An 18287-nucleotide genomic window follows, 5' to 3' on the forward strand; every position below is an offset into this window, starting at 1 on the left:
ACTTCAGCAGAAACAGATGGTCATTGATGTTCTTCACCCTGGAAAGGCAACGGTACCTAAGACAGAAATTCGGGAAAAACTAGCCAAAATGTACAAGACCACACCAGATGTCATATTTGTGTTTGGATTCAGAACCCATTTTGGTGGTGGCAAGACAACCGGCTTTGGCATGATTTATGATTCTTTGGATTATGCAAAGAAAAATGAACCCAAACACAGACTTGCAAGACATGGCCTGTATGAGAAGAAAAAGACATCAAGAAAACAGCGAAAGGAACGTAAGAACAGAATGAAGAAAGTCAGGGGGACTGCAAAAGCCAACGTTGGTGCTGGCAAAAAGTGAGCTGGAGATTGGACAACAGAAGGAGTAAAGATGCTGCAGTGGCTTTATCTGTGGTGGTTGTGCAGATTTTTCATGAGAGGATCAATAAACTAAGAATGTTAATAAAAAAAAAAAAATAAGGCTCTACTAAATCCTACCAAACAAAACACCAGTTACTCGTGTATTAACCTAACTTTATATGAAGATATGGAATTTAAGAACCTCAGGAAGGAAAGTGATAATTAGAAGTATTCCCCCCAACAGTTTGTTTCAAAACAAGAAGTCCCACTTCTTTCCTCAAAAAATTAAAAATAGAATTACCGTATGATCCAGCAATCCCACTTCAGGTTATACATCCAAAGGACATGAAATCACTATCTCAAAGGGATATCTGTACCCCCATGTTTACTGCAGTACTATTCACAACAGCCAAGACATAGAAACAACCTTAATATCTATGAATGAACAGATAAAGAAAATGTGGTATACATGTACAATGGAATATTATTCAGTCATAAATTTAAAAAGGAAATCCTACAACTTCCAACACATGGATGGACCTTGAGGGCATTATGCTAAGTGAAATGTTAAAGAGTGAAAGACAAATACTGCACGATCTCACAGGTGGAATCTAAAAAAAAAAAAAGCCAGCCTTGTGAAACAGAATAAAATGGTGGTTTCTAGGAGCTGGGGAAGCACGGGGTAGAGGGTGAGACAGAAGATTAGGAGATGGTGGTCAAAGGGTACAAACTTCCAGTAAGAAGATGAGTAAGTTCTGGGGGATCCAGTATATAGCATGGTGACTATAGTTAATGTTATTAACATATTTGTAAGTTGCTAACAGAGTAAATCTTAAATGTTCTTGCCACAAAGTGTGAAGTGATAGATGTGTTAACTAACCTTACGGTGGTACTTCATGACATATAATTTATCAAATAATCACGCTGTACATCTTAAATTGACACAATGTTCCATTTCAATTATATGTCAATAAAGCAAGAAAAAAATTTTTAAGTCCTCCTTCAAATATAGTATCAGGAGCTAGGAGGAAGTCTATTTTTCTATTATAAACACTGCTTATGATCAGAAAAAAATCTTACGCTATATTGGGTTTCCATCATAGCACTTTTAGAAGCAAAGCTTTTATACTCACTTGTAGAAGTAAAGTTCACAGATACAGCTCACAAAAGCCAGGAGACATCGTAAAAAGTAGAAGACAAGAATCTGAAAGAAACCCAGGACAGAAGTCACAGAAACAAGAAAACTCTTAAAGATGAAACCACTTTCATTTGTCATTAGTAACACTGAACTGGCATAATCCTTTTGAAAAGCAGTATGTATCGAGGACCATACATATATTCCTACCCCTAGACCCAGTACACCTATTTCTATGAGTCCAGCTTGCAGAAGTAACTTGAACTAAACAGGGAAGGTTAGTTCTATTCATGAAAATAGTAAGTGCATCACTATTACGTTAGAAAAAAACTGCTTTAAAAAACTACACGATGTCCGATGATGGGGAAGTGGTTCAATCAATTATGCACGTATATTTCATGGACTATTACACAGATCTTAAAATTTATAGTTACAGCAACAGTGGAAAAATTCATATGCCATAAAACTCATGCATTCAACAAACATTACCTAAACAACCATAATATATTGGTAATTACAGATAATTATTCAATACCAGGTAAAAATATACAATATGATAGTCCACAATAGCCAAACTGTGGAAAGAGCCAAGATGTCCATCGACAGATGAATGGATAAAGAAGAGGTGGTATATATGCACAATGGAATATTATGCAGCCATCAAAAGGAATGAGATCTTGCCATTTGCAACGACGTGGATGGAACTGGAGGGTGTTATGCTGAGTGAAATAAGTCAATCAGAGAAAGACATGTATCATATGACCTCACTGATATGAGGAATTCTTAATCTCAGGAAACAAACTGAGGGTTGCTGAGTGGTGGAGGGTGGGAGGGATGGGGTGGCTGGTTGATAGACATTGGGGAGGGTATGTGCTATGGTGAGCGCTGTGAATTGTGCAAGACTGTTGAATCACAGATCTGTACCTCTGAAACAAATAATGCAACATATGTTAAGAAAAAAGAAAAAGAAGAAGATAGCAGGAGGGGAAGAATGAAGGGGAGTAAGTCAGAGGGGAGAGGAACCATGAGAGACGATAGACTCTGAAAAACAAACTGAGGGTTCTGGGGGGCGGGGATGGGTTGGCCTGGTGATGGGTATTAAGGAGGGCACGTTCTGCGTGGAGCACTGGGTGTTATGCACAAACAATGAATCATGGAACACTATATCAAGAACTAATGATGTAATGTATGGTGATTAACATAACAATAAAAAATTAAAATATATATATATGATATTATTTACACATCAGAATTACAGCTTTGGAAATCAGAAGCATATGAAATGACTGAAAATAAATGTAGTAAAATGGTAAAGGTGGCTGTATCAGGCTGCTGAGACTTAGGTGTATACTTTCCCTATCTTCCAAATACCTGTGATTTTATTAATTTCATAACTAAGAACATCAATTTAAAAAATAAACATAATAGGGGTTATATTTAATACCTTTCATACTATAGTGCACTGGTATACTTAAGAGCATTGAATACTTCAGAAAATAAGCACTACTTAAATATATATATCATGATTAATATTACTGCATGTAACTTAGAAATACATCCCATTTTCATCACTATAACCAAAAAATTCCTAACAGAGTTCAATAAAGCAATCCAATAAATGCCAGATTAATAAAAAAATACTGAAAACCTAGTATACACTGAGCACTATTCTCGATGCTGCTAGGACTTCAGATGTAGTGAACCAGATTTTTCAGTACCATCTGCTAAATAATCCATCCTTTCTCTTCTGATTTGTAATACTATATCTCATATACCTTATTCCCGCATGTATGGGTCTGTTTCTGGCCTCCTTATTCTAGGCCATTGGTCAAATTCTTAGTACATATTGTTTTTATTATTATGGCTTTGTAGTGTGTGTTAGTATCTGGTTGATAAATTTCTCACCTTGTCCATTTTACAATTTGTATTTTAAAAATCATTTCACAGTTTGCCTCTCCCCCAAATTCTGTTGGGTTTTGATTGGAGTTGCATTGAATTATATAAGAATCAGTATTTTTATAGGTCATCCCATCCTTAAGATGATATATTTATCCATTTAGTCAGGTTTTCTGTATCTGCTAATAAAATTCTTAAATGTACCCATTTCAGTCTTACCAAGTCTTGGATAGCTTAACGCCTACATTCTTCATACTTTTTGTTGCTGTTATGAAAGGAATCTTGTATTGCTATATATATATATATATATATATATTTTTTTTTGGTGGTAATTGTGGATACAGAGGAATACAACTGATTTTTGTTTTTTAATTTTGTCATCTAAATCTTGAATTTCCTTATTAGTGTCAATGGTTTATCAGGTGTATCTCTTGGATTCTCTTCCATCAGTGGTACCGAAAAATCCAGTTTACTACATCACAAAAAAAATTAAGCTGGATCTTCCTACAACTTATAAAAAATAATATTCAAACTGGAGTGACTGGCTGGCTCAGTGGAGCATGCGACTCTTGATCTTGGGGTTTGGACTGGGTGTAGAGATTACTTAAAAATCTTTTTAAAAAAATATTCAAATGTATTAAAGCCTTTTATGTGACAGGTAAAATTATAAGCTAAGAAAATATGTAAGAACATCTTTGTGAATTGTGGTGAAGGATTTCTTTTAGAAAGACCCAAAACCCACCAACCTTTAAGTGAAAAACTAATTGGCTTAACTGTATCAAAATTAAAGATTTCTGCTCAACACAAGGTCCACAGACAAAATAGAGTGGTGACAGCCTAAAAGATTTCCAGTATCTAAAACCTACAAGGGGTGACCATTGAGAACGTCTACAAATCGAGAGAAAACCAGAAAACCCAACTGAAAAACAGCCAAAGGATGTGAATATGTAATTCACAGAAAAGGAAATATGAATGACAAATGACATGTTGCACCTCACAAGTAATCAAAGAAATGCAATTAGAATGAGAAACATTTCACATACATGAGAAGGGCAAAAATTAACAAGTCAGAAATATCAAGTGCTCAGGAAATATGAGGTGGTTGAAACACGGAACACTGTTGCAGAAGTGTAAAGTTGGATAGTCACGCTGGGGGCAATCTGGCAATACCCCATGAAATTAAGTAGCCCATATATACATATGGGCTCCCACTGCTGAGAATATAGTTCAGAGAAACTGACACCCAGATCCATAGGGAGACAAAACAAAGGTATTCTTGTTTAGGGTGGCAAGAATTTGGAAAGGTAACCATCACTAGGGGTGCCAATTATTACCAGATTGTCTTTCAGCAACAATCCATCCTCTTGGCTGTGCATGATGATGCTGGGCCTGGGACTCTAAGCTCTAATTCCTCCTTGTCAAGTGGTCCCCTATTGGCTTCCACTGGCAGAACCTAACAGAAAGGAGATTATAAGGAAGAACAAGAAGGGAAATCTTCACTCCAGTTCTGCTTCCTGCTCATGTCATTGATATAAGAGGAAGAGTGCTAGGAGATGAAGGATTCTGTTGAACATGTCAAATTGGAAGTGACAGTGGATACCCACAAGGACACAAAAGCCTTAAGCATTGCATATTGTTATTTCGCTACTAAGACCTCATCCTGTACACCTTTCCTCTGCTAAGTTAAAAAAAAAAACAAAACAAATGAACTACTACACAGGGAAGGGAAGGACAGAATTCTGTCACTTTCTAAGGTGCTACCTTTCTGATCAGTCTAAAATGCAAATGCAATCATGTCTATCCTCTGTCTAAAACCTCTGGATGGCTTCAGAACGCCCTTGGGGGGATAAAAGTCTAACTGCTTACTAGAGCCTACCAGGTGTTGTATAAATCTGGCCCCTCCTACCTTTCAGTATCACAAAACCCACTCCACCACTCACTGTCTCTTCCAAGCATCAAGCCTATTTATAAAAGAAGGCCATGCTGGCCCTCCTCCCAGCCTCATGGCCTTCTTCCCTCATCCCCATTCTTCCTTTACCTAGATGATTCCTACTCACCCTCTAGTTCTCTCATCAGGGACTTCTGCTTCATGGAAGATGGATCAGCCATACTTTTCCCTTTTCCTCCTGCTATGTAAAACCAAAAACTCTGGACATTATAGGTAAAGTAAACCTACCACAACTCAAGGTAGAGAGAAAGTAGTAGACTGCCTAGGGGCTTTAAGACCAGAGGAAAAACATAATGGTAAGTTCCCTGGGTTTTCTTTCACCTTCTATATCCCAGACTTATAACTAAAGAAGTTGGCAACTAGAAATGCCAAAGAGCACAAACACCAACCAAAGCCTGGTCAATCTCGCCAAAAGGCCAAGAAAGGGGTAGCCTAACAAGGCAGAAAACCTTTAGACAATAACCACTCTACTCCAGCAAAGCACTCCAGAAAAATAAATAAATTATATATATATATATATATATATATATATATATAGCCCAACTCCCACCCATGCCATCAAAGGCCCAGTAGGAAGCCAGGACTTTCATCCTCACTGGTGGTAACAAGCTCCCTCTCTGGTCACACTGTCAGTGGAGACCACATAGATAAATCTGGACTTCACCCCCTCACCCCACCCTAGCAGTAATGAAGTACCCCTACCCTAGTGAGGAACCTCAACTTCTACCCCTACCTGGCAATAACAAAGGTGGAAAACACCCTCCTTTCTCCTGCTAGAGCGGTATCAAGAGCAGCAGACAAAACAGAAGGCTTCAATAAGACCCAAAGATGCAGAGGAACCATGAATAAGATCCAGAGTCTCATAATCCCCCAAATGTCCACATTTCAACTGAAAATCACTTGGAAAATCTCAAACTGAATTAAAATAATCAACAGATACCAACAAGATGAGATAAAAGTTAGCATTATCTGACAAAATTGTAAAGGAGCCATTGTAAAAATGCTTCAATGAGCAATTAAGAACACACTGGAAACATGAAATAGAAAGTGGCAGTAAAGCAACCAAATATATAAAGAAAAAACAAATGGAAATTTTAACACTGAAAAAGTACAATAATCAAAATAGCAGCTCAACAGATAGGCTCAAGAGCAGAATGGAGGGGACAGAGGAAACAATCTGAACTGGAAGATTAGAAATTGCTCAATCAACACAGAAAATAGACTTGAAAAAAAACGAATAGGGCCTCAGAGACCTGTGGGACTATAATTAAACATCTAACATTGATATCATTGGACTCTCAGGTGAGGAAAAACAGAGCAGGGCTGACAAAATACTCAGAAAAATAACAGCTAAAATCTTCCCAAATTTGGCAAAAGACATAAGCCTAAAGATTCAAGATTAGTAATTTCCAAACAGGATAAACCCAAAAATATCCATGCCAAGACCCATCACAGTTAAATTTCTGAAAGGTAATCAGGTTAAATCTCCATTAACTCCGAATTATCCTTCAGCACTCTGTTTAAATTAGGCTCTCCTAATATGCTATCCCATTGCACACTGTACTTTTCCTCCTTAAGACCCACTGCATTTATAATTACTTGTTCAATATTCATCCATCCTCCCCACTAACCTATAAATTCCATGAGGGCAGGGATTTGGCCACTGTTACATACACAGCACTTAAAGTGCCTACCAGACAAAATGTGGTCCATTAGTTAGTATCCAAAACATATAAAAAACTTCTACAACTCAACACAAAGGAAAAAACCAATAATCCAATTTTCAAAATGCGCAAGGTCGGGGCACCTGGGTGGCTCAGTTGGTTAAGCAGCCAACTCCTGATTTCAGCTCAGGTTATGACTTCAGGGTCCTGGGATCAAGCCCTCTGTTGGGCTCCCAGCTCAGCAGGGAGTCTGCTACAGGATTCTCTCTCCCCGCTCCCTCTACCCCTCGCCCTGTGCATGCTCTCTAAATCTTTAAAAACAAATGGACAGAAGACATGAATAGACATTTCTCCAAAGAAGACATACATATGGCCAACAGACACATGAAAAGATACTCAACATCACTCATCACAAATCAAAACCACAATGAGATATCACCTCACATCTGTCAGAATGGTCAAAATCACAAGAAATAAGTGTTAGTCAGAATGTGAAGTAAAAGGAACTCATGTGTACTCGGTGGTGGGAATGCAAGCTGTGCAGCCACTGTGGAAAACAGTATGGAGGTACCTCAAAAAATTAAAAGATAGAACTACCATAGGATCCAGTAATTGCACTACCGCGTATTTACCCAAAGAAAATGAAAACACTAAACTGAAAGGATATATGCACCTGAAAGGATATATGCATATATAGGTGTTTACTGCAGCATTATTTACAATAGCCAAATTATGGAAGCAGCCCAAAGGTCCACTGATAGATGAATAAAGAGGTGGTATATACATACAATGGATTATCTGGCCATAAAAAAGAATGAAATCTTGTCATTTGCAAACATGTAAATACCATATGATTTCACTCATATATGGAATTCAAGAAACAAAAAATGAAGAAAAAAGACAAACCAAAAAAAAAAAAAAAAAAAAACCAGACTCAACTACAGAAAACAAACTGATGGTTACCAAAGGGACGAGGGTGCAATAAGGGTTGAAATAGGTGATGGGAATTAAAAATACACTTATCTTGATGAGCACCTAGTAATATACAGCATTGTTGAATCACTATATTATACACCTGAAACTAATATAACACTGTATGTTAACTATCCTGGAATTAAAATAAAAAATTTTTACAGAGTTGTTCCATTAATGTTTGCTGAATAAATGATTAATCTTCAAAAAAAAAAAAAAAAAAAAGCCCTCTCCTACCTACCAGTCTTTTTTGTCCTTTTCTGAAAACTGTTCCAGAGACTCATCTCTTGATCAGGTGTAATTACTCCCAGGCTGGCCTGCCCTTACCTTATTAGTTTGTAGAATTCTTGCGTGAAATGCAGCTGGCCAGGCATGAAGCAACAGGTAAGCATAGGAGCGAATCGCATAAACTGGGGAATATTCCCAAGTCTGAAACCCCTTCCCATAGATGAGGTAGTGTGTCTGAAAGTACAAAACAGATTTAGAGTTAAATTGGCCAAAAATCCAAGTTTCCAAGCAAAATATTAGTAACACAAAGGTACACAGAAATGCTGAAATTCTCAAGATTTGAAACTAACAGATAAGAATCAAAATGACCCAATACTGAAAAGTATTAGGACATTATAATTTCTACAAGATTATTGTTTGGTCAATGTCGAAAGCTTGAATTTTACCCTCTACTTATTTTGTTAAAATACTCATTAGCCAAAGGGTGCCTCGGTGGCTCAGCCAATTAAAGGGCTACCTTTGGCTCAGGTCATAATCTGCCAGTCCTGGGACCTGAGTCCGCATCAGCTTCCTGCTCAAGAGTGAGTCTGCTTCTCTCCCCCTCTCCCTCGCCCTCCCCACCACTCATTCTCTCCCTCTCTCAAATAAATAAGATACTCATTAGCCAAAACAGAGAGACTCTAAACCTTATATTTTCCTTAAACTACCTACACTAAGCATTTTTTCATGCAAAATGGGATCAGAAAATTTCGCCTCTGAATTTTCTGAGGTAAGAAGTCAGAAAACTTACATATGTATAAATCATGAAACAGCAGTATAAGCATACTACTGAATAACATTTTTCTATTTCTAGCACATTTCATAAAAAATAACCAAAAAAGTTGAAAGTTGTCACCTCTAGGGACTGGGATTTGGCTATGATAAGTGGAACAGAGAGCTACTGTTTTCCCTTTAAGTTCTGTAGTAGTTGTTAACTTTAAAAATTATCTCCAGGGGTGCCTGGGTGGCTCGGTCAGTTAAGCGTCTGCCTTCAGCTCAGGTCATGATCCTAGGGTCCTGGGATCAAGTCCCACCTCCGGCTCCCTGCTCAGCAGGGAGTCTGCTTCTCCCTCTGCCTGCCTCTCTGTCTCTCAAGAATAAATAAAATCTTTAAAAAAATAAAATAAAAATTATCTCGAAGTATTATTTTGATTTAAAATAAATTTTTAAGAAAGTTACAAATTACATCTTTTTGTAAAAAGCCCCATTTTCCTATGGCCTTCAACTGAGAGGTAAATCATCAGCTTAAAATACAAAAGTGAAAATGAAGTTGCTTTACTACCAGTCACACTGGTATATTATTTGTATCCTGATTGGCAACAGGGTCCCAAGCAATGAAATCAAGAACCACCACCACCACCACAAAAAAGAAAACTAAAGAAATCACCTACTGGTTCCCAGTAGTTGAATGTTTCATCACAGTCAGAGATGTTGCTCAGGAGAGCAGCACATAACCTTGCTGAGAGCAGACACTTGAAAGCAGTAGATCCTTCAGGTGCCCAGACTTGTCCTGCTTTGTTCCCAGATAACCTGCTCAGAAGTAAAGGGAGGATGTGTCAGGAAGACCTACTAATTAGAAGGGCTGAAACTAGACAGAAACGACAAGAATGGCAAGGACATCAAAGCACACTTAAGTAATTCACCTAAGAAGTTAGTTGTTTAAGTACAGAAGAGACGAAGACCTTAATTGTTCTTATTCTTTCCACTTCCTGCTTTTAATGCGTAAGCTCATTCATACACTTTTAATTCATCCGCCTCGATGACACTCCTTGAAGGCCACAAAGCTCTCGTTCTCCTTTTCTTTCTTCTCTTAACAAGGTCATTATTATGCATCTTTATTCATTTCCCCCCTTGTTCAAATGCACAGAGGCCTAATTTGTGCAAAGTACGTAACCTCCTCCAGTTCCATATGTTGACCGCTCCTTCAATGCGGTCCTAACCCGCAGTGCCCCGGGCTTGGGGAGAGAGACGGCTGCAGGTGCCGGAGGTTGCGGGGCCCACACTGAAGAGTAAGGGGTTAGGACTTTGCGGGCAATGAAGGAAACAGAGGGACAGCCGGAAAAGGTCTGCTCTTCGCTCTTGCCAGTGAGGCTCGGCCAACTCAAACACCATGACGCCAGCCCGCTCTGGGCCTGGGCCAGCAGCCTCGGAGCCTCCCTCCAGGCTTTCTTCCCGAGAAACACGGGACCCGGGATGGGGGGCGGGGGGCCAGGGTGGGGCGAAGACCGGACGTGACCCGTCCAGGAAGAGCAGAAGAACCCGGGGGAAGAGGCAGCCAGGCCGGACCCGCGCCGCCCCGAGAGACCCTCCGGGGCTAGCCCCGCGCCGCGCCGCCCCGCCGCCACGCCCCCGCCGCGCCCGCACACCTACTCGGTCCGGGGCTCCGCGCCGCTCGCCTCACGGCTGCACAGCAGCTCCCGCAGCTTGTCCGCGGCCGAGGCTGTGTCCCCGCCGCTGCCCCCGCTCCCCTTCAGGCGCTGACGAGCCCCTCGGCTCGCCATGGCACGCGTGGAAAAAAGGTACAATTCGGCACTCTACGAAGGCGGCAAGCGCGGAGACATAGCTTTGGCTGGCAACGGTGTCCGCCGAGGGACAAAAGACCTTGACATGCGCAGACAAGACTAAATTACAGCGTTACTGGGCCAATTGGGGCAAATCCCGAAGTAGAAAAGAAATGAGACCCGAGACTTGACTTTCGCCACCATAGCTATCCCTTCCACATATTTGTAACTCTGGGCATTCCGCCCTCCGTCCCACTCTCTCTCTCCCGCCACTCTTCAGCACAAACGGAAAGTGGCTAAACCACTCTACGGAGTGGGCAGAGGTATTTATCCAGTTAAAGATAACAGCACAGCTGCAGATGAAAGCGGAGGTCATTAAAAGGTCACTGGCACCTGGCCCTCTCTGTCTTTTGGGGAGAGTGATAGAGACCGCCTATAGCTAATTAACTGCTTCAGAGAGACAAAGCTGTAATGGCAGAATATAGAATAAGAAAAAAGAAAGCCTCAGGAAATTCTGTGCAACAAATCAACCAGACCCCTGGCACTGCCATTCTACTACAGCAATTTGGTAAGCAATTTACATACTTTATCCTTTTTAAATGTAATACAACCACCTTGTTCCTATCAATAAGTAAACTGAGGCCCAAGGTTGCATAGCTAGGAAATGGTGGAGCCCTATTCCAACTCAGGTCTGTCTTATTTCAAAGCCCATGCTTTTCCCAGAAGATTAGGAGGAAGCTCCTGATGTCATACAGGTGATAGCCCACCTCTGACTCTCAGGGGTTATGCATCTGTTCCTGATACCCTGCTCACTCCCCCAATCACAGAGTTCTATGCCATCCTGTGGAGTTGTGGAGCTCTGTAGCAGTAGCTGAACCGTTTGTACAGGGAGTGCTGAAATGGGCCTTGCAAGAAATGTTAAAGGGACTTCTGTAAGGGGGGGGGGGCAATAAGTAGAAGACAATTACAGAAAGAAAAAATTTCATGAGTAAAAGCAAACATAAAGGTAGTAATCACTTAGAAAGCTAGGATGAAGGTTAAAAGACACAAGTAGTAAAATCAACTATATCTAAAAAAATTAAAGGGACTCACAAAATAAAAAAGATGTAAAATAGGACAACATATACATAAAACGTGGAGGGGAGTGAAAATGAAGTTCTTTTAGGTGTTCAAACTTAAATGACCATCAAGTTAATATACACTGCTATATACTTAGAATGTTATATAGAGGGAGTGCTGAACTTGACAGGGTCCCAGATTATTTCATACCAAAAATTCACAAATATTGAAAAGGGAAATTGATCATATTGCTCAATTCCTATAGGCAATTATTAGGTACCAAGTTCAGACATCCCAGCCTAGCCCTATCTCCTATAGACATCCCTTTTTCATTCCCCTTCTCATTTCACTCTAATGCAGGCCCCTCCCTGCCTCTACCTAGGAGTACTACAACAGCATCCTTACAGAGGTCCTTCATCTCAAATTCATCCTCTGCAACACTGTCTAATTAATTTTCAAAAGCACCACTCTGTATTGCCTCCTTAATCAAAAATCACCAGTTCTCCCATTGCCTGCCAAATGAAGTACAAATCCCATATTCCAGCATTGTCTTTAATCAGCTAAATCCAGCTCTAACCTACTTTTCTGATCTTATCTCCCACTACTTTCCTCTACACGTTTACATTCCAACTAACTAGCCTGAAAAGTGCCTCAACTGCTCCCTTATCTATACCTCTGCCCGGAATGGATGTCCTCCTTGCCTGACAGTCCTCCCATCACATCACTGCCCTTATTTTAAGATCCAGCTCAAATGCTACCTTGTCCCTTGTACTAGGCACCATTAGGGATAGAAGAAAACTATATATCAAGGATGCCTGGGTGGCTCAGTCGGTTAAGCATCTGCCTCTTGGTTTTGGCTTGGGTTATGATCTCAGGGTCATGAGATCAAGCCCCACGTTGGGCTCAGCACTGGGCGTGGAGCCTGCTTGAGATTCTCTCTCCCCCTCTGCCTCTGCAACAACCCCACCCCCTCCCGGTGTGTGTGTGTGTGTGTGTGTGTGTGTGTGTGTGTGTGTGTGTGTGTGTGTGTGTGTGTGTGTGTGTGTGTGTGTGTGTGTGTACTCTCTAATAAAAACAAAGAAAGCTATAAATCATATTACCTGCCCTCAATTAGCTTATAGTCTGTGTAGAAAGACAAGAAATAAAGGTGTCCATAAGAAATCCCTTGATTCTTTACCCCACTCCCCAGAATGTGTGTGTGTGTGTGTGTGTGTGTGTGTGTGTGTGTGTGTGTGTGTGTGTACTCTCTAATAAAAACAAAGAAAGCTATAAATCATATTACCTGCCCTCAATTAGCTTATAGTCTGTGTAGAAAGACAAGAAATAAAGGTGTCCATAAGAAATCCCTTGATTCTTTACCCCACTCCCCAGAATGTTATGCCAGTTTTCCCATCCCCGTTAATGATACTTCTGTTCTTCCAGGTCAAAAACCACGCAGTCAGTCCTGCTTGATTCCTGTTTCTTTAGCCCCGCGCCCTTCACCCATACACATATAGTTCATCAGCAAATCCTTTTAAATATTACCCAGCCCAACAACATCTTTCCACCCTGGTCCAAGTCACCATTATCTCTCATTGGCATTACCATAATTACCTCCTAGTTTGTATCTTGGCTTCCATTCTTGCCTTTCTACATGCTTTTCTCCAAATGTAAGAACAAATAAGGCAGTTACTTCCTTCCCAGAGTTTACAATATAATTCCAATCTGCGGAGCCTAACTATTAATTAATGGGAACATACATTAATTAACATTAGAGGACTCCATTCTGTAGAGTCCTGGGCTGAGCTAATCTCCCAGTGTCTCTGAGAGGTGCTTACAACAGAAGGCTCCAAAATCTAGGAGGGCAAAGTTTAGAGTTAATCACAGCGGAGAGGTTACTCGTGAAGAAGACTAGGGAAGGAGAAGTAACAATGGGAGAACGAACATGGGCTTTTGAGTCAGACAAACCCAAGTGTGAACTCTAAATCTGACATTAATTAGTTCCATGACTTCAACAGTAGTCAACCATGGAATAAATGTTATAATGACGATACCAATACTAATTATGGAGCACTTTCAATTTACCCAAGCTAATAAATGTTGGTCTGACTCCAAACACCACTCTCGTAAATTGACTGAGATAATACATATTGGGATAAAGGAAGAGGAATTGGCAGCATGGAAAAAATATAAATATGACGCTGAAGTTCTATTTGCATCTTCACAAATAAAGCATCTAAAGTACAAGATACTGTTTTGTTAGTTTTCCTACTCATGACTCAGGATCAAAATACGGTACAACTCCAAAGGTCACAATCACATTATAGTCTATGAGTTTAAGTGACAGAGCCCCAAGTTTCTTTAGAGTCAACCAACATTGGCTAGAGTCACAAGGTAAAAGATTTTACAAAAAACACAATCCAGAAAGGACTACAAGGTACAAATTGGTCTTGTTTTCTTTTCTTTTTTTTTAAGATTTTATTTGAGAGAGAAAGAGAGAGCACACACACACAAGCAGGGGGGGATGGGGAGAGGGAGAGGGAGAGGCAGACTCCCCTCTGAGCAGGGAGCCTGACGTGGGGCTCCACCCCAGGAACCTGAGATCATGACCTGAGCCGAAGGCAGATGCTTAACTAGTTGAGCCAGCCACGCGCCCCCAAATTGGTCTTTTTCATCTGCACCCGCACCCATACTCACAAGGATCACACTTGAGAAGTCAATTTACTAAACTACCGAGGTGTTACATGTAGTCTTTGCTGAATCTCTTTCCTAAACCGGGACTGCATTGATGCCACCTGCTGCGGGGTGAGGGCCTTGTCACACGTCTGGTAAGTCAATCTGTAGCAGAGACTGACCTGTTGAGTCTTTGGATGCTGGAAACGACTAAGGAATTGTATGGATATGACAGTGTCCTGGGACACTGCTCGGGCCACCGTGTGAAACTCTAGTTCATCAAATTCTTTCTTCTCATCTAACCAAAAACTAATATCATGCACATAGCACGGGGGATACAGGGAATAGCTTTTAAAGGGTTCTATTTTCCCAGGAACAAAATTCTTCAGGAAACGGTGATCAAAGGTCCACAACATCCTCCAGTCAGAGATACCCCAGACAAGCATGGCTAGTAGGTCCAAGTTCATAGACACAAACATAAAACACTGGTCCTTGTGTATAATGCTTGTAACAGACGTAGTGACAGACCCAATAATCAGATCCTTGGCACAATCTGAGCCAAAATTATGAGACTTCACATTAATAATATAATCTTTCCCATTTGGTTGAAAGACAAATTCCACTGAGCTGCTCAGCTTAGAGCCCTCCAGCAATGTCTGGATCAGAAGGCTATCGAGAGCGCCCTTCAGGTGATCCAGTAGTGACTGAAGATAACCATCCTTTAGATTTTTATTAAACCCAAGGATAAATAAAGTCTCATGAAATGCCGGCATTGTGAAAGGCAAGATGTGGCACTTCCGAAAGACAGGTCCACTGAGGACGTGCAGGGAACCTGGGAGGAAGTCTGGTCCTTGGATGACAGCCTGAACATGAACTAGGAGAGAAGGTCTAAGACAGACCTTGGTTTGGCCATAGATTTCTTCATGAGCTTCTTCCTTGCTGTCTCTTCCAGGATCCTTGAGAAGGCTAAATTCTGAAAATAACACTAGAAAGTCCTCCATGTCTTGTGTTGTCCCGCCAGTCAGGGACTCAGAATTTGAGTTATCTTCACAGAGACTAATCCAAAAGGCAGCTGACAGACTGTCACAATTCCAGGAAGTGAGAACACTGGTGCTTCCCTCTGGCAGAAAAGGGAAGGAACACTTCAGCCTCTGCAGAGGGAAAGCTTTGCCCAATTCAGCAATGAGTTTCTCATTAATGGTTCTGATAGGATGACATGAAGGTGCTTCTAGGAAACCTCTGTTTAAATACACATAAGAAAAACTTTTTAACTTCAAATGATAATTATAATGGATCTAGAATTAAAAGCACAAATAGCTGTATAGAAAAGAATTATCCTTAAGGTGATCCTAAAAGCAAATAAAAAAAATTATCTACCAGAAACAGATACCATGTGTTTCAGAACTCTGACAGCCACCATCCGTATGATATACCGGAAAATATGACAAATTTTAATTCTAAAAAGGCTTGTGTAAGGCCAGACTGACAAGTATTCATAGCACCAACATCATTAACAATTTATATAGCAACCATTCAATACACAGTTGCCATCAAGCCAATCAGGATACAGCTAGAGAAAGAAGTAATTTCTGGTAAAACAGCAGGTTACCTGTTCAACTTTCCTACAAGTGCATCTGGTTCTGCAAAGGAAAACCACTGGTCACCCAGTTTGATCCTGAAGATTCTGGGTTGTGAACCTTCAAAGGGTAAGCTCCGGGTGAAGATATGGTTCAAAGCACCTTCTACATGAAAGGACTTATCTTGACTCCTGGCAAAATAGTCACCAAGTATGGAGTCTGTCATTTTTTTTTAATTAATGTATTTATTGTCATTATTTTTTTAAGATTTTATTTATTTATTTGACAGAGACACAGCGAGAGAGGGAACACAAGCAGGGGGAGTGGGAGAGGGAGAAGCAGGCTTCCCGCTGACCAGGGAGCCCGATGCGTGGCTCGATCCCAGGACCCTGGGACCATGACCTGAGCTGAAGGCAGACGCTTAACGACTGAGCCACCCAGGCGCCCCTATTGTCATTATTTTTAAAAGCAAGCATTTCTAGAGACCAAAGCAGGAAATTGGTAGGGGAAAGTTTGCCTAAGAGATTTTTTTCATTATTAGTATGAGAGATGAAAAAGGCTTAGATGTCTGATATTACTCACCTATATCCAGTGCACTTGTACCCTGGCACAACCTCACAGCTGAAGGGATGCACGTCACTTAAAATGAACCCCCCCAGAGCTGCCATGGCAACCACTTGCCAACTGTTGTGCCATTCTCTCATGGGCTTATCAGCAGGAGTCCCACCTTGTCCTCTGCACAATGCCACATGCACTTCTCCTTCCTCTGCAAGAACATCTTTACAGCTAATAGGGAGAGGTGGACACCAGCAATTTATCAGTAACAAGTTGAAATTACCATAGAAAGCAAGCTGTATATACTTGGTTTGGCTGTGAAATAATTAAAATCCAATTGTGTCTTTTTACAAAGGTCTATAGACTTCAAACATGCAAAGGAAGTAGCTGGAAGTAAGAATGTAAATTCAATGTTCAACTCATAACTGATACTAGTGGCTGACCAGGGTATTATCTGGCTTTGTATCTGCATTGTTCCTCTAATGTCATAGAAAGGTCAATGTCTGCAAAGTTCCTATATGTGATTCACTAATCGGGCTGTTCTTCCCAGTTTAGAAAATTGTTCTTTTCACTCCCTTCCTATTAAAATTCTGTATTTCAAATACTAACTTAAAATCCTGGCTGTGTGAAAACCTTCTTGACAACTATGACCCCTAGAGTCCTCCAAGAGTACCACATGTTTTGGTATAATAGTGTAAAGCACTGTTTTAAGTTCACATTAATCTGAGGTAGTTACCCTCAGTATCCTCAGTTTATGGATGAAGAAGCAAAAGCAAGTAAGGGTCAAGGAAGCTTACCCCAAATCATACAACTATTAAGTGGTGGGTGGGGATTTGAATCCATGCTTTTAGCCATTAGATTATACTGGCTACCATTATTTTGCATTATCCAAAATAGGTGATCCTCCTTTTACACACCCAAGAGCATACATACTATTCGTACTTTTATTTAACTTTTAGGGTTACATGTCTGCCTTTCCAACTAGATTGTGGGTTCCTCTGGAGCTTTATAGTCTCTCTAAACCTATCACATTTAACTTACAGACATATGCCTTATTTCTCAAACTAAAATGCGTGAGTGCAGTAACTATGTAATGCACATCTTAAATATTTTACTTGTGAGCGGTCTCATTTCCTCACCTCTGGAAAAACTTGGCAAGCAGTTCCCTGTTCTTAGCTACTCCAGCTTTTCGTCCACAGTGCGGAAAATTAAAATAAATTCGATCAAACTCCCTCTGGTGCAGTTCGAAGGCATCTGCCAGCCGGGTGCAGTCCACACCAAAACGTACCTCAGTACCTAGCACGAAATATAGACAGGAGGGTATCTCAAGACCTGAATCCCTCCCTAACCTGGGCAGTGCAAGACAACCCAGGTCCAAGCCCACTGCCGGCTTTCAGGGAACCCAACGCTCAAAACCAAGCTACGCGTGCCCTACAGCCGCACGTGCCCACCCCTTGCACTTCAGGCCGCGCCAGTAGGGGGGCGGGGCTTCGCGGAGGGGTTGGCCTCGCTACCTCGCTCGCGCAGGCGCTGCAGATTCTCCCCGGCCACCGGATCCCGGGCCAAGTCGGCCGGGCGCTGGAGGCAGGTGGCGGTTACTCGGGCGCTCGCATCCAGGGTCTCGCTCAGCGCAGCGGCGAAGGAGAAATTCCCCTCCCCAACCAACAGGAGGCGCCGAGGGGCCATGGCCTCAACCTCCTCCCCGCTCGCGTCCTCGGA

At 41.2% G+C, this 18287-nt stretch overlaps 2 protein-coding genes across 7 annotated transcripts in view; both read right to left on the reverse strand.

Moving 5' to 3' along the window:
• ALG9 (ALG9 alpha-1,2-mannosyltransferase) overlaps positions 1 to 11292 on the reverse strand; it is an 89351-nt gene extending 78059 nt beyond the window's left edge. Inside the window, exons 1-4 of one of the 5 annotated variants that reach the window (XM_027580663.2) lie at positions 10595 to 11292; positions 9616 to 9754; positions 8285 to 8419; positions 1476 to 1546 (exon numbers count right to left, since the gene is read on the reverse strand). In XM_027580663.2, coding sequence (XP_027436464.1) covers positions 1476 to 1546; positions 8285 to 8419; positions 9616 to 9754; positions 10595 to 10725 — 476 coding nt within the window. In that variant the 5' untranslated portion in view covers positions 10726 to 11292. Of the gene's footprint in view, positions 1 to 1475; positions 1547 to 8284; positions 8420 to 9611; positions 9755 to 9867; positions 10562 to 10590 lie in introns of those variants that run through there. The other 4 variants (XM_027580664.2, XM_027580666.2, XM_027580665.2 and 1 more) reach the window with 4 other exon arrangements.
• A 2998-nt stretch (positions 11293 to 14290) lies between these two features.
• Positions 14291 to 18273, reverse strand: FDXACB1 (ferredoxin-fold anticodon binding domain containing 1). Of its 2 annotated transcripts, XM_027580661.2 has the most exons (5): positions 18083 to 18273; positions 17708 to 17864; positions 16596 to 16799; positions 16046 to 16204; positions 14291 to 15675 (listed from the first exon to the last, which is right to left on the reverse strand). In XM_027580661.2, the coding sequence occupies exons 1-5, from the start codon at positions 18252 to 18254 to the stop codon at positions 14493 to 14495; spliced, it is 1875 nt and encodes a 624-aa protein (XP_027436462.2). In that variant the 5' UTR covers positions 18255 to 18273; the 3' UTR covers positions 14291 to 14492. The 2 variants fall into 2 exon arrangements, with proteins under 2 accessions (XP_027436462.2, XP_027436463.2); XM_027580662.2 differs by lacking the exon at positions 16046 to 16204.
• Between the last annotated feature and the right edge of the window lie 14 nt (positions 18274 to 18287).

This window comes from Zalophus californianus, chromosome 11, assembly GCF_009762305.2.
Source record: "Zalophus californianus isolate mZalCal1 chromosome 11, mZalCal1.pri.v2, whole genome shotgun sequence".
Lineage (NCBI taxonomy): Eukaryota > Metazoa > Chordata > Mammalia > Carnivora > Otariidae > Zalophus > Zalophus californianus.

Excerpts from the sequence above, each read along its gene's own strand:
- FDXACB1 (XM_027580661.2), bottom strand. The coding sequence starts at position 18,254 with ATGGCCCCTCGGCGCCTCCTGTTGGTTGGGGAGGGGAATTTCTCCTTC. Across the intron at positions 17,865-18,082 it reads GCAGCGCCTGCGCGAGCGAG|GTACTGAGGTACGTTTTGGT; the intron begins GTAGCGAGGCCA and ends ATTTCGTGCTAG. Across the intron at positions 15,676-16,045 it reads CTTGTAGGAAAGTTGAACAG|AGGTTTCCTAGAAGCACCTT; the intron begins GTAACCTGCTGT and ends GTATTTAAACAG.